Source organism: Electrona antarctica (genome assembly GCF_951216825.1).
Source record: "Electrona antarctica genome assembly, chromosome: 21".
NCBI classification, from domain to species: domain Eukaryota; kingdom Metazoa; phylum Chordata; class Actinopteri; order Myctophiformes; family Myctophidae; genus Electrona; species Electrona antarctica.
Genome location: NC_136802.1, coordinates 8,879,662 through 8,891,245, shown reverse-complemented (window position 1 = coordinate 8,891,245; position 11,584 = coordinate 8,879,662). Strand labels below are relative to the sequence as shown.

The window sequence follows — 11,584 nt, the reverse complement described above, 5'->3', positions numbered from 1 at the left end:
ACACACAGCTGGCAGCTTCAAAGACATGAATCCTCCGTCCACGACAAGCAATTTGGCCATCATTCCGTTTTTAGAGCACAATTATACTTGAGTCACACGAGATGTGAATCTAACGGTCTGTGTTAGTGTGAAGCGGCACAAAGCAGAACAGTTATGAAAGTTGCACATTTCATTCATTACTAGTAGGAGGAACAATGGAGCATTTGTCACGGGCTAACAGCAACGGCACTGTCACAAAACTGGATTGCACAAACGTATACGAATCAACATGCTGCCCCACTTCTTGTTCAATAGCAAAGTCAAGACGTAATCATTCATTTTCAGTCCCAGGCAGTCAAAAGTCGCTATGCTACCTGTCAAAACAGAATGTAACACAGACCCGCTAAAAAACCAAGGCCTGAATTGCAATCCGTCGTTTCAATAGAAAAGTGAAGATGTACTGTTAATACGTTTCAGTGCCAAGACAGACAAACATTATGAAGATAAAGGGACGTGCAGAGAATGTTAGAGAGGCAGGGGCTGAAATACCCTAAAAGGGCACTTTCGACCAAAAATATCAAACAGCAGATCTACAAGCACTCAGCGCGATGCGTTGAGAGCTTATAGATCAGCTATTTTCGGGGCGTGAACCCGCCGCACTCTTTAGCTACTGAAAATGCGGCGTACGACATGGATTTCTACGCAGATGACAAATTCTTTCAACGCATAATGTCGCGTTGAAGTTCAGGAGAGTTTTTTCTTTTCTTTTACAGACAAGTAAAAGGGCAAGCGCTCAAGCCCCCTTTGATGTCTAATTAACCCTTCACTAAATCCCACCCCAAAAAGCGATTGTCCAATGCCAATCCAAATAGTTTAGCAATGGTTGCTATGCAGGTCAAGCTTTCTTCGTTGCTAACGTGCCTATTGGACAAGGATGGGTTGGGGAGGGACTTAGTGAAGGGCTAATTGTCTGTGTGCACGTGCCTGAAGATACCTGACTAAACGGAATGAAACACATACATACCTAAAAAGAATAGGTTAATAAAGGCCTGATTTGGAACCGGACAATTCCTATGAAGCCGGCGGCTTCCTGTTCTAAGCTTAGAGTATATACTCTAAGGTTCTAAGACCAACCCTACTGTTTATGTGAGGTCATAATAATCCACTACAATCAACAGAATTCAGTGAGGTTTGTTGGAGTGAACTTCACAGACCAATCTGTAACATTTCGCTGACAGATTCATGCGTTTGTGGCACATGAATCTGTCACATTATTTGCAGTATAGTGGAGGAGCTTTAGGGACGGTTAGGATTTTGCGCTAATTCGTCTACATTTTGCGCCAAATTTTGCACAGATATAGCCCAACCTCATCACATTTGTGATGCCGGCTATGGCCGTTTTTAGCCGAAGGAGTGTCTTTCGTGCAAAACTAATGCTTGGAATGGATTCAGAATCATGAACCCCCTAGTTTGACATGTCACATGCTACTTAAAGCATAATGAAATTTAGATTTTGTTTTTCCGACTACCTTTTTTCACTGATGAAAGACTAAATGAAAATTTCGTCAACAAATAAAAGTAGACTAAAATGTTAGGGACTAGTGGACAAGAGATCCAGTATAAGTCATTTTACAACATCGGTTGCATGCTGAAAATAGCCGATCTACAAGCTCACAACGCGTCGCGCTGAGCTTGTCGATCGGCTATTAGCCATTACAACGGCATCAAGGCCCGCCAAAATACATTTTAGTCGACTAAATCAACTGCAGATTTAGTCGACCAAAATCTTATGATATTTAGTCTACTAAAACTAGACTAACACTAAATCATTCCAGGTGACTAAAATGTCACTAAAACTATATGAAAACTATTGAAAACACTGACTTAAACTAAAATGTTTTTTTGCTGCCAAAAACACTGCAATAGAGCATGCCCTGGGCTACACTGTGCCAAACTTGGTGCTTTTAGACGAATTGGCACCAAATATCCCTGGAGAAGAGAGAAGCTGAAACATTTGTGGCCAGCAGGGGGCAGCCCTAGAGCAAGTTATCATTTCGGGGGAAAGAGTTTGGAATGTGAAGGCCTGGTGTTGGTCAACAGCCCAAGGCAGTGTTTGAACTGGGCAGCTCTTACTGTTCTAGCTTAACCTTCCCTTGGTAAATAAAAAGGAACTTGACACTAGAGAGCAGTTTGTTCTGGCTGTGTCAGCATAGTTATCAAAGAATACAGAGGTATAAAAACAGGTCCAAATTCTACCAAAGAAAGAAAAATCGTAATCTAATAATATAACATTATTATTATTTTTTTTACTTTGCTCATCTTGCAATTGTAGGTTTTTACATCATACTTCAAATAATGCAATGAAAAAAAATCAAAGAGACTAAATTAATCCATTCCATTTCAAATGTAAGGGTGCGTTCGGATATAGCGCACCGAGCAATAAAAACTAATACGTGCGTACGCTCACGGTGCACCGCATATTCGAACGCACCCATAGTCTAAACTTGGCCAAGAAAAGGGCCAGTGAGTTTCCCGGTCAGAAACTATAATCCCCCCCCCCCCCCCCCCCCCTACTTAAATCAGGCGAAAACAAATCAAAAGGTGATTTTCCCTTATACTAGGATTCACTGAGAACAATGCCCTAAAAAAAAGGTACTCCCTACAAACCTATACAAAGCATAAACAATATACAAAATAAGTAGGCTAAGACCCAACAATGGTCCAGCAAAAATAAATAATGGAACACAAAAAAGGTCTTCTTTTGTAGGCGCCGTGCGCCCATGTTTCCTCGGGTGTTACTGTTGACATTTACGTAGAACGTCCAGCATTTATGCAAAAAACATTTTCCCTTTTTTTTTCATACTTCCCAGGGTGTCATCAGCCAGCCAGGCAAATGGCAAGCATTGTGGTCCCAGCGTTGTATTTCATAAGCAGGCTTTTCTTTTATCCTTTTTTTCTTTCAAGCCATGGATGGTCCTTGAACTGAAACAGTACTTGACAGATGAATGAAGTAAGTGGAGAAACACCTTGAGACGGCGAGCGATGACCACCAAAACATTTCTCACCGTGCTCCGTCCCCTTAAAGTGTGTGTGTGTGTGTGTGTGTGTGTGTGTGTGTGTGTGTGTGTGTGTGTGTGTGTGTGTGTGTGTGTGTGTGTGTGTGTGTGTGTGTGTGTGTGTGTGTGTGTGTGTGTGTGTGTGTGTGTGTGTGTGTGTGTGTGTACACACAGTAACTGCGTCCACTGCAGTGGTTCTCAAGGTGGGGTCCGGGGCGGGCAGCACCCCCCAGGGGTCCTTGGGTGAGTTCCAGGGGGTCCTCCAGGAACAGTACTTATAATATAGCATCAACAATCATTTTATCCGTTTTAATTAAATGATGGCTATTCAAAAGTAGCAGAAATACAAGCGTGTCACTTCACGCTTGCGAGCTTGCTTGTACATCTGACAATTTTGAGAATCTTTGGAAAAATATTGAAAGATGTTTGGGAAATGTTGAATAATTGTAGACAACGTGACTTTTCTCTTCTAGGGGTCCCTCCCTGGCACAAAACATTTCCAGATGGGGGGAGGGGTGTCCCCGGCCAAATACATCTCAGTTTGGGGGTCCTTGACATGGAAAGGTTTGAGAATCACTGTGTATACGTGTGTGCGTGTCGTGTGTCTAAACCAGGGCACGGAGGAGGAAGGACAGAGCTGCTCCTACGTGTGTGCGTGTCGTGTGTCTAAACCAGGGCACGGAGGAGGAAGGACAGAGCTGCTCCTACGTGTGTGCGTGTCGTGTGTCTAAACCAGGGCACGGAGGAGGAAGGACAGAGCTGCTCCTACGTGTGTGCGTGTCGTGTGTCTAAACCAGGGCACGGAGGAGGAAGGACAGAGCTGCTCCTACGTGTGTGCGTGTCGTGTGTCTAAACCAGGGCACGGAGGAGGAAGGACAGAGCTGCTCCTATGGACAGACCCAGGGCCAGCGTGTCGTGTGTCTAAACCAGGGCACGGAGGAGGAAGGACAGAGCTGCTCCTATGGACAGACCCAGGGCCTGTGTCTAAACCAGGGCACGGAGGAGGAAGGACAGAGCTGCTCCTATGGACAGACCCAGGGCCAGCGTGTCGTGTGTCTAAACCAGGGCACGGAGGAGGAAGGACAGAGCTGCTCCTATGGACAGACCCAGGGCCAGGAAGAACGTCATCAGGGCGCCTGCAGTCTCAGCATCCTTTGGCTGCACCAACCTGTCGGGAAAACGCAGGAAGAACATGTCAAAAATAAATCAGCTTGTTGGCTGTTGGCCCGGGGCGGGTACCAAGTGTAAAATGACTCATACTGGATCTCTTGTCCACTAGTCCCTTCCTAGTTTTTATTTCTTGACGAAATTGTCGATATATTTAGTCTTAGTTTTAGTCATCATAGCGTAGTTTTCATTTAGTTTTCGTCATAGTATTATTCGACGAAAACAACACTGGTAGGACATGGACAGACAGACACGGTAACACTCACTGTGGCGCGTAGGACATGGACAGACAGACACGGTAACACTCACTGTGGCGCGTAGGACATGGACAGACAGACACAGTAACACTCACTGTGGCGCGTAGGACATGGACAGACAGACACGGTAACACTCACTGTGGCGCGTAGGACATGGACAGACAGACACGGTAACACTCACTGTGGCGCGTAGGACATGGACAGACAGACACGGTAACACTCACTGTGGTGCGTAGGACATGGACAGACAGACACAGTAACACTCACTGTGGCGCGTAGGACATGGACAGACAGACACGGTAACACTCACTGTGGCGCGTAGGACATGGACAGACAGACACGGTAACACTCACTGTGGCGCGTAGGACATGGACAGACAGACACGGTAACACTCACTGTGGCGCGTAGGACATGGACAGACAGACACGGTAACACTCACTGTGGCGCGTAGGACATGGACAGACAGACACGGTAACACTCACTGTGGCGCGTAGGACATGGACAGACAGACACGGTAACACTCACTGTGGTGCGTAGGACATGGACAGACAGACACGGTAACACTCACTGTGGCGCGTAGGACATGGACAGACAGACACGGTAACACTCACTGTGGCGCGTAGGACATGGACAGACAGACACGGTAACACTCACTGTGGCGCGTAGGACATGGACAGACAGACACGGTAACACTCACTGTGGCGCGTAGGACATGGACAGACAGACACGGTAACACTCACTGTGGCGCGTAGGACATGGACAGACAGACACAGTAACACTCACTGTGGCGCGTAGGACATGGACAGACAGACACGGTAACACTCACTGTGAGGCGTAGGACATGGACAGACACACAGTAACACTCACTGTGGTGCGTAGGACATGGACAGACAGACACAGTAACACTCACTGTGGCGCGTAGGACATGGACAGACAGACACGGTAACACTCACTGTGGCGCGTAGGACATGGACAGACAGACACGGTAACACTCACTGTGGCACGTAGGACATGGACAGACAGACACAGTAACACTCACTGTGGCGCGTAGGACATGGACAGACACACACGGTAACACTCACTGTGGCGCGTAGGACATGGACAGACACACACAGTAACACTCACTGTGGCACGTAGGACATGGACAGACAGACACGGTAACACTCACTGTGGCGCGTAGGACATGGACAGACAGACAGACACGGTAACACTCACTGTGGCGCGTAGGACATGGACAGACACACACGGTAACACTCACTGTGGCGCGTAGGACATGGGCAGACAGACACGGTAACACTCACTGTGGTGCGTAGGACATGGACAGACAGACACGGTAACACTCACTGTGGCGCGTAGGACATGGACAGACAGACACGGTAACACTCACTGTGGCGCGTAGGACATGGACAGACAGACACGGTAACACTCACTGTGGCGCGTAGGACATGGACAGACAGACACGGTAACACTCACTGTGGCGCGTAGGACATGGACAGACAGACACGGTAACACTCACTGTGGCGCGTAGGACATGGACAGACACACGCGGTAACACTCACTGTGGCGCGTAGGACATGGACAGACAGACACGGTAACACTCACTGTGGTGCGTAGGACATGGACAGACAGACACGGTAACACTCACTGTGGCGCGTAGGACATGGACAGACAGACACGGTAACACTCACTGTGGCGCGTAGGACATGGACAGACAGACACGGTAACACTCACTGTGGCGCGTAGGACATGGACAGACAGACACGGTAACACTCACTGTGGCGCGTAGGACATGGACAGACAGACACGGTAACACTCACTGTGGTGCGTAGGACATGGACAGACAGACACGGTAACACTCACTGTGGTGCGTAGGACATGGACAGACAGACACGGTAACACTCACTGTGGCGCGTAGGACATGGACAGACACACACGGTAACACTCACTGTGGCGCGTAGGACATGGACAGACAGACACGGTAACACTCACTGTGGTGCGTAGGACATGGACAGACAGACACGGTAACACTCACTGTGGCGCGTAGGACATGGACAGACAGACACGGTAACACTCACTGTGGCGCGTAGGACATGGACAGACAGACACGGTAACACTCACTGTGGCGCGTAGGACATGGACAGACAGACACGGTAACACTCACTGTGGCGCGTAGGACATGGACAGACAGACACGGTAACACTCACTGTGGCGCGTAGGACATGGACAGACAGACACAGTAACACTCACTGTGGCGCGTAGGACATGGACAGACAGACACGGTAACACTCACTGTGGCGCGTAGGACATGGACAGACAGACACGGTAACACTCACTGTGGCGCGTAGGACATGGACAGACAGACACAGTAACACTCACTGTGGCGCGTAGGACATGGACAGACAGACACGGTAACACTCACTGTGGCGCGTAGGACATGGACAGACACACACAGTAGCCGCTGGAGAGCGAGAAGAGGGTCATGATGACGGCGAAGGCCGCGTCGTGGGGGAAGAACACGGGCAGGTAGGAGCGCTTCTGGACGTTGCACAGCATCAGGAGGGGGATGAACACCACCCGGGAGATGACCAGCGCCGGGAACAGGTTCGACTCCTTCTTCGGCTGGACAGCACAGGACAGGACAGGAGAGAAATTATTATTTTATGTCCCTTCTGGTTTGAAAGCCGGGAAAGTGCTTACTGTCTGGTTTGAACTGGTGGACTAGTCGGTACATAAAACAGCCCAACCACCTGATGCGAGTGTCAGCAATATTCCACTGACAATATGAACGTTTGACTAGACTAGAATATTTAAAAAGCAGTGAAGCTCAGACTGTATCCTGGATTTGAGTCAGTATTTTGGATTCTGTGTGCATCTAAACGATTATTATTATTATTATTATTATTAAGGCAACGTACAAGTTTGACTAACAATAGTGTGACAGAGCAGCCTCTGTCAGAGTAAAGTCAACAACAATACACATTCATTGTATTCATGTGATGTTCAACAATATACATTCATGGTATTTATGCTGTATTTTATGTTGTAACATTTGGATTCTCGGTCCCACAGAAGGTGCACATTCTGCTGTGACATATGAATTTAAAATGCTTTTGTTTATCTACGCAGATTCAGCTATTTGGAAGCTGCCCTTATTGAAGCCTGTGTAGTGTGTGGTGTAAATGTAATGGGGTGTGGTGCCTGAAGAGCTGATTAATTGCATTATGTGGAGCATCTTGAGTGGATTGCTGCTTAGCCAGGGGTGGAGTTTGTCGTCTGTTCAGTTGAGAGAGAGAGAGAGAGAGAGAGAGAGAGAGAGAGAGAGAGAGAGAGAGAGAGAGAGAGAGAGAGAGAGAGAGAGAGAGAGAGAGAGAGAGAGAGAGAGAGAGAGAGAGAGAGGGGGGGGGGGGGCTGTCACTTGTGCCTCTCTGTTTATGTTACGTTTGAGTTGCCTTTCCTTTAGATGTCCAGTTTTGTTGTTGTCTGGAACACATTAACAACTGGGATCCGCACGTAATTCCGACGGAGCATTAGTCCGACATGCGGGACATGCGCTGCTCCGTTGTGACGTGTGTGTGTGTGTGTGTGTGTGTGTGTGTGTGTGTGTGTGTGTGTGTGTGTGTGTGTGTGTGTGTGTGTGTGTGTGTGTGTGTGTGTGTGTGTGTGTGTGTGTGTGTGTGTGTGTGTGTGTGTGTGTGTGTGTGTGTGTGTGTGTGTGTGTGTGTGTGTGTGTGTGTGTGTGTGTGTACACATTTGTTTTTCTTTTTTCACACAGTTAATGTGACACTTGGTAATTCACTGTGCAGACTGCATCGTGTGGGAGGGTTGAGCCCTTTTGGCAGAGAAACAGATGCTGCAGAAACGCTGCGGGAGCTTCTTGTAGAGGCAACACAGTGAAGAGGACATTATTCACAAAGCCCCGCTTCCATCTCCTAATGTTTTTCTCCCCCAAGATTATCATTGCAACATTTCTTTAGTGACTTCTGACATTCTGGACGGGAACCCCATTTGGTGTTTTACAAGCTAGTAGATCTGCTATTTTAGAAAAACGACATATTTTCAGATGGGGGTCGGCGGGCAATTACATATAGTTTTGGGGGTCCTTGACATGAAAATGTTTGAGAACGACTGACATCAAAACATGGGGTTTTTCAGAAAACTGTCAGGATTTAGAAGACATTTTAAAAATTTCGACGTCAGGCCTAAATGGGGGTCCAGGTTCACCCCAGAACCTGTTATGGAAAGTAACAGTTCCTGTTAAACAACACTTACTTCATTGTTTCTCAAATCGTAGTATCTCCGCTCAGGAGGAACTAATGGCAACTCTTTAACGCCATTACTTATTGTTATATTCTTCATTCATAGCGTCATTATCGTCTCCGTCCAAAACTGCTACTTTTCAGGATTCAAATCCAAAAATAGAAAAAGTACCAGATCCACAAGCTCAAAACATATTGCTTCGCGCCACTTTTCAAGCTTGTGGATCTGTTCCTTTTAATGCTTTATGTGACGCTGTCGTGTGATCAAGTAGTAGGGCGTCAATTTACGATAACACACAAAAAAGTTAGAATGTGGATTAAGAGGTTTCTGCCCGACAACAATGATATGCTAGCTATGGTTTCTAAGCGTCTTTTATGTAGACACAAAGCACCCTCGCCTAGCGGTCAGTTAGTTGCTGCGAGAGTGAGGTCTAGCCAACACCAACTCAGGATTCCTGGATCGCTGCCCTCCACAATTTCCTATCCAACATCAGGTTCCTGAGCTCTGCAGTGTTGTCAGCCAAGCTGTCGCGCCGCAGCACGTCTATATAGGTGGTACGCTTCTTTCCCCTCCTGGCTTTGCCCTGGGTTGGCTCCCATAGGGTCAATTGACTTGCCTCGCGGTGCCTGACGCAGTGCCCTGCCAGCCTCATCCTTCTATCTCTGACTTAAAGCAGTCAGACACTCACCCATTGGACCCTCACCTAGCCCTCGACCCCAGGCTGTGACGGTCAGACACTCACCCATTGGACCCATGTTGTGACGGTTCTGCCAAGCCAGTCGTTGAGGTTGAAGATTAAGAAGCAGCACACCGAGATGAAGTATCGCTCTGAGGGTGGAGAGAGAGAGAGAGAGAGAGAGAGAGAGGCCAGATTTAGGATGGCTCTACAACACTGTTGCCATTCCGAGTTTTAGTCGACGAGTGTAAATCAATGGCAGGGTCTCTTACCCCAGTTCCCCGGGTACGCCGTCTGGACGTCCACGGTCACAGCGGGGAAGACGGACAGCGTGACGATGAAGACGAACGTCACGCAAAACGCCATCACCCAGATCTAAGGAGAGAGACAAACAGTGGTTCAAAACGCCATCACCGAAATCTGAGGAGAGAGACTAACAGTGGTTCAATCAAAACTCCACCGCGCGTAATTTGTTGGTCCTGGGTTCGATTCCCGCTCGGGACGCTGTGGGTGCTGGCGGCGTGTTTTCTCCTCCGCGTCATCAGTGCCCATACCCGAGGCGGGGTTGGCGAAAGGGCCTTTCTGTGTGGAGTTTGCATGTTCTCCCCGTGTCCCCTATTCTTCACTTGCACAATGTAGGAGGCGGGACTAAGGGGGACTTCCTGTTGGGATATCACCCAAGTGTTTTCTTCCTGTCCATCGGGAGTACATGTAAGTCAGTCATTTTCTACGGACAATTATAATGTGCAGCAGCACAGACAGGCACTGGAGCATACAACTTTCCCCTTGAGAAAAAAACCCTAAATAAAACATTACGATAAAAACGAATGGTAAATTAATGAACCATATGAATAATTTTTTTTTTTTAAACGTAAATAAAAAAATTACAAGTGACGAGAAAATACTATAATTGTCCGTAGAAAATGACTGACTTACATGCACTCCCGATGGACAGGAAGCAAACACTTGGGTGATATCCCAACAGGAAGTCCCCCTTAGTCCCGCCTCCTACATTGTGCAAGTGAAGAATAGGGTAGGTACCCTCACAAAAAACATGCAGTAATCTTGGTCTCTAAACTGCCTCCCCCTGGCCAGCCGGGGCGCCTGATGGAGGGGAAAGGAACTGGTTGGAATAACGTGTTCCTTCCACGCGCTACGTCCAACCAGGGAAACTCCCCCCTGTCAGGTGCAAAGGAGCAACAGGCATGAAGGAAGCATGAGTTCAAGTCCGTTGCTCTCTCCATGTCCTCCATATATGGGGACTAGGTTGGCGGAGGGTGTGTAGAGCCCAGGATCACATTAGATAATTGACACAGGGGTGAAAAATGGGTTACAAAATCGTGGGATAAAAAAATAAAAATGAAATAATAATTTGTTAATTGATTTACCGACAATGCAGTAGACATTAAAAGGCCAATTCCTTCAAAACATCCTGGTCATTAATTAAAATGTGCTGTAAGCTCTATATTAGAGAAGGTGGAAGTCTGCACACCGTTTTAAATGCTCCCATTCCGGGAGCATTTAAAACGGTGTGCAGACTTCCATTTATTATCACAGCAGTAAAAAAAAAAAAAAAGAAACGTTTTCGGTATACCTCACGATGGCCACATAGGCCGAAACGTTTTTTTTACCGCTGTGTCATAATAAATTATTCTGGGAGTATTTAAAAAGTAGCCAAAAGTTAAACTTGCCAAAAGTGCCCTTTTTATGGAATTTCAGCCCCTGCCACTCTAACATTCTCTGCACGTCCCTGTAAACCACCAACCCAGCTGCTTCTCATTCAGAATTGGCTTGAGTCGGCCTGGGCCGTGGCTCAGCGGTCCAGGCACCTTGGCCGGCAGCCCAAGTCTGGCAGTGTGCCGCGGGTTCGACTCCCGATCCCGACGGCCTTTGCTGCATGTCACTCCCCTATCTCTCTCCCCCATTTCCTGTCAGCCTACACTCTGTCCCTCTATAAAAAATAAATAAATAAAAGGTGAAAGCCGCAAAAAAAACATTAAAAAAATAGAAAAGAATGGGCTTGAGTCTCATCATAACAGCCACTACGGTCCACCTGGTGGTGGTGATGGTCTATGACAGACGATCTACCCTCATACCTTTTTGAAGACCTCCATGACGGAGGCTTTGGCCTCTCCTCCTCCTCCTCCTCCGCTGACGACGCTGACGTCCACGTTCTCCAGGGCCAGGAAGGC

The 11,584-nt window shown here is 47.6% G+C and overlaps 1 protein-coding gene across 1 annotated transcript in view; it reads right to left on the bottom strand.

Annotated features, from left to right (window-relative positions):
• Positions 1-4,027: 4,027 nt before the first annotated feature.
• The window catches only part of LOC306913831 (equilibrative nucleoside transporter 2-like), a 28,929-nt gene continuing 21,372 nt past the window's right edge, over positions 4,028-11,584 (bottom strand). Inside the window, exons 10-14 of the mRNA XM_079490641.1 lie at positions 11,489-11,584; positions 9,665-9,767; positions 9,459-9,544; positions 6,879-7,078; positions 4,028-4,203 (exon numbers count right to left, since the gene is read on the bottom strand). Coding sequence (XP_079346767.1) covers positions 4,092-4,203; positions 6,879-7,078; positions 9,459-9,544; positions 9,665-9,767; positions 11,489-11,584 — 597 coding nt within the window. The 3' untranslated portion in view covers positions 4,028-4,091. The remainder of the gene's footprint in view (positions 4,204-6,878; positions 7,079-9,458; positions 9,545-9,664; positions 9,768-11,488) is intronic.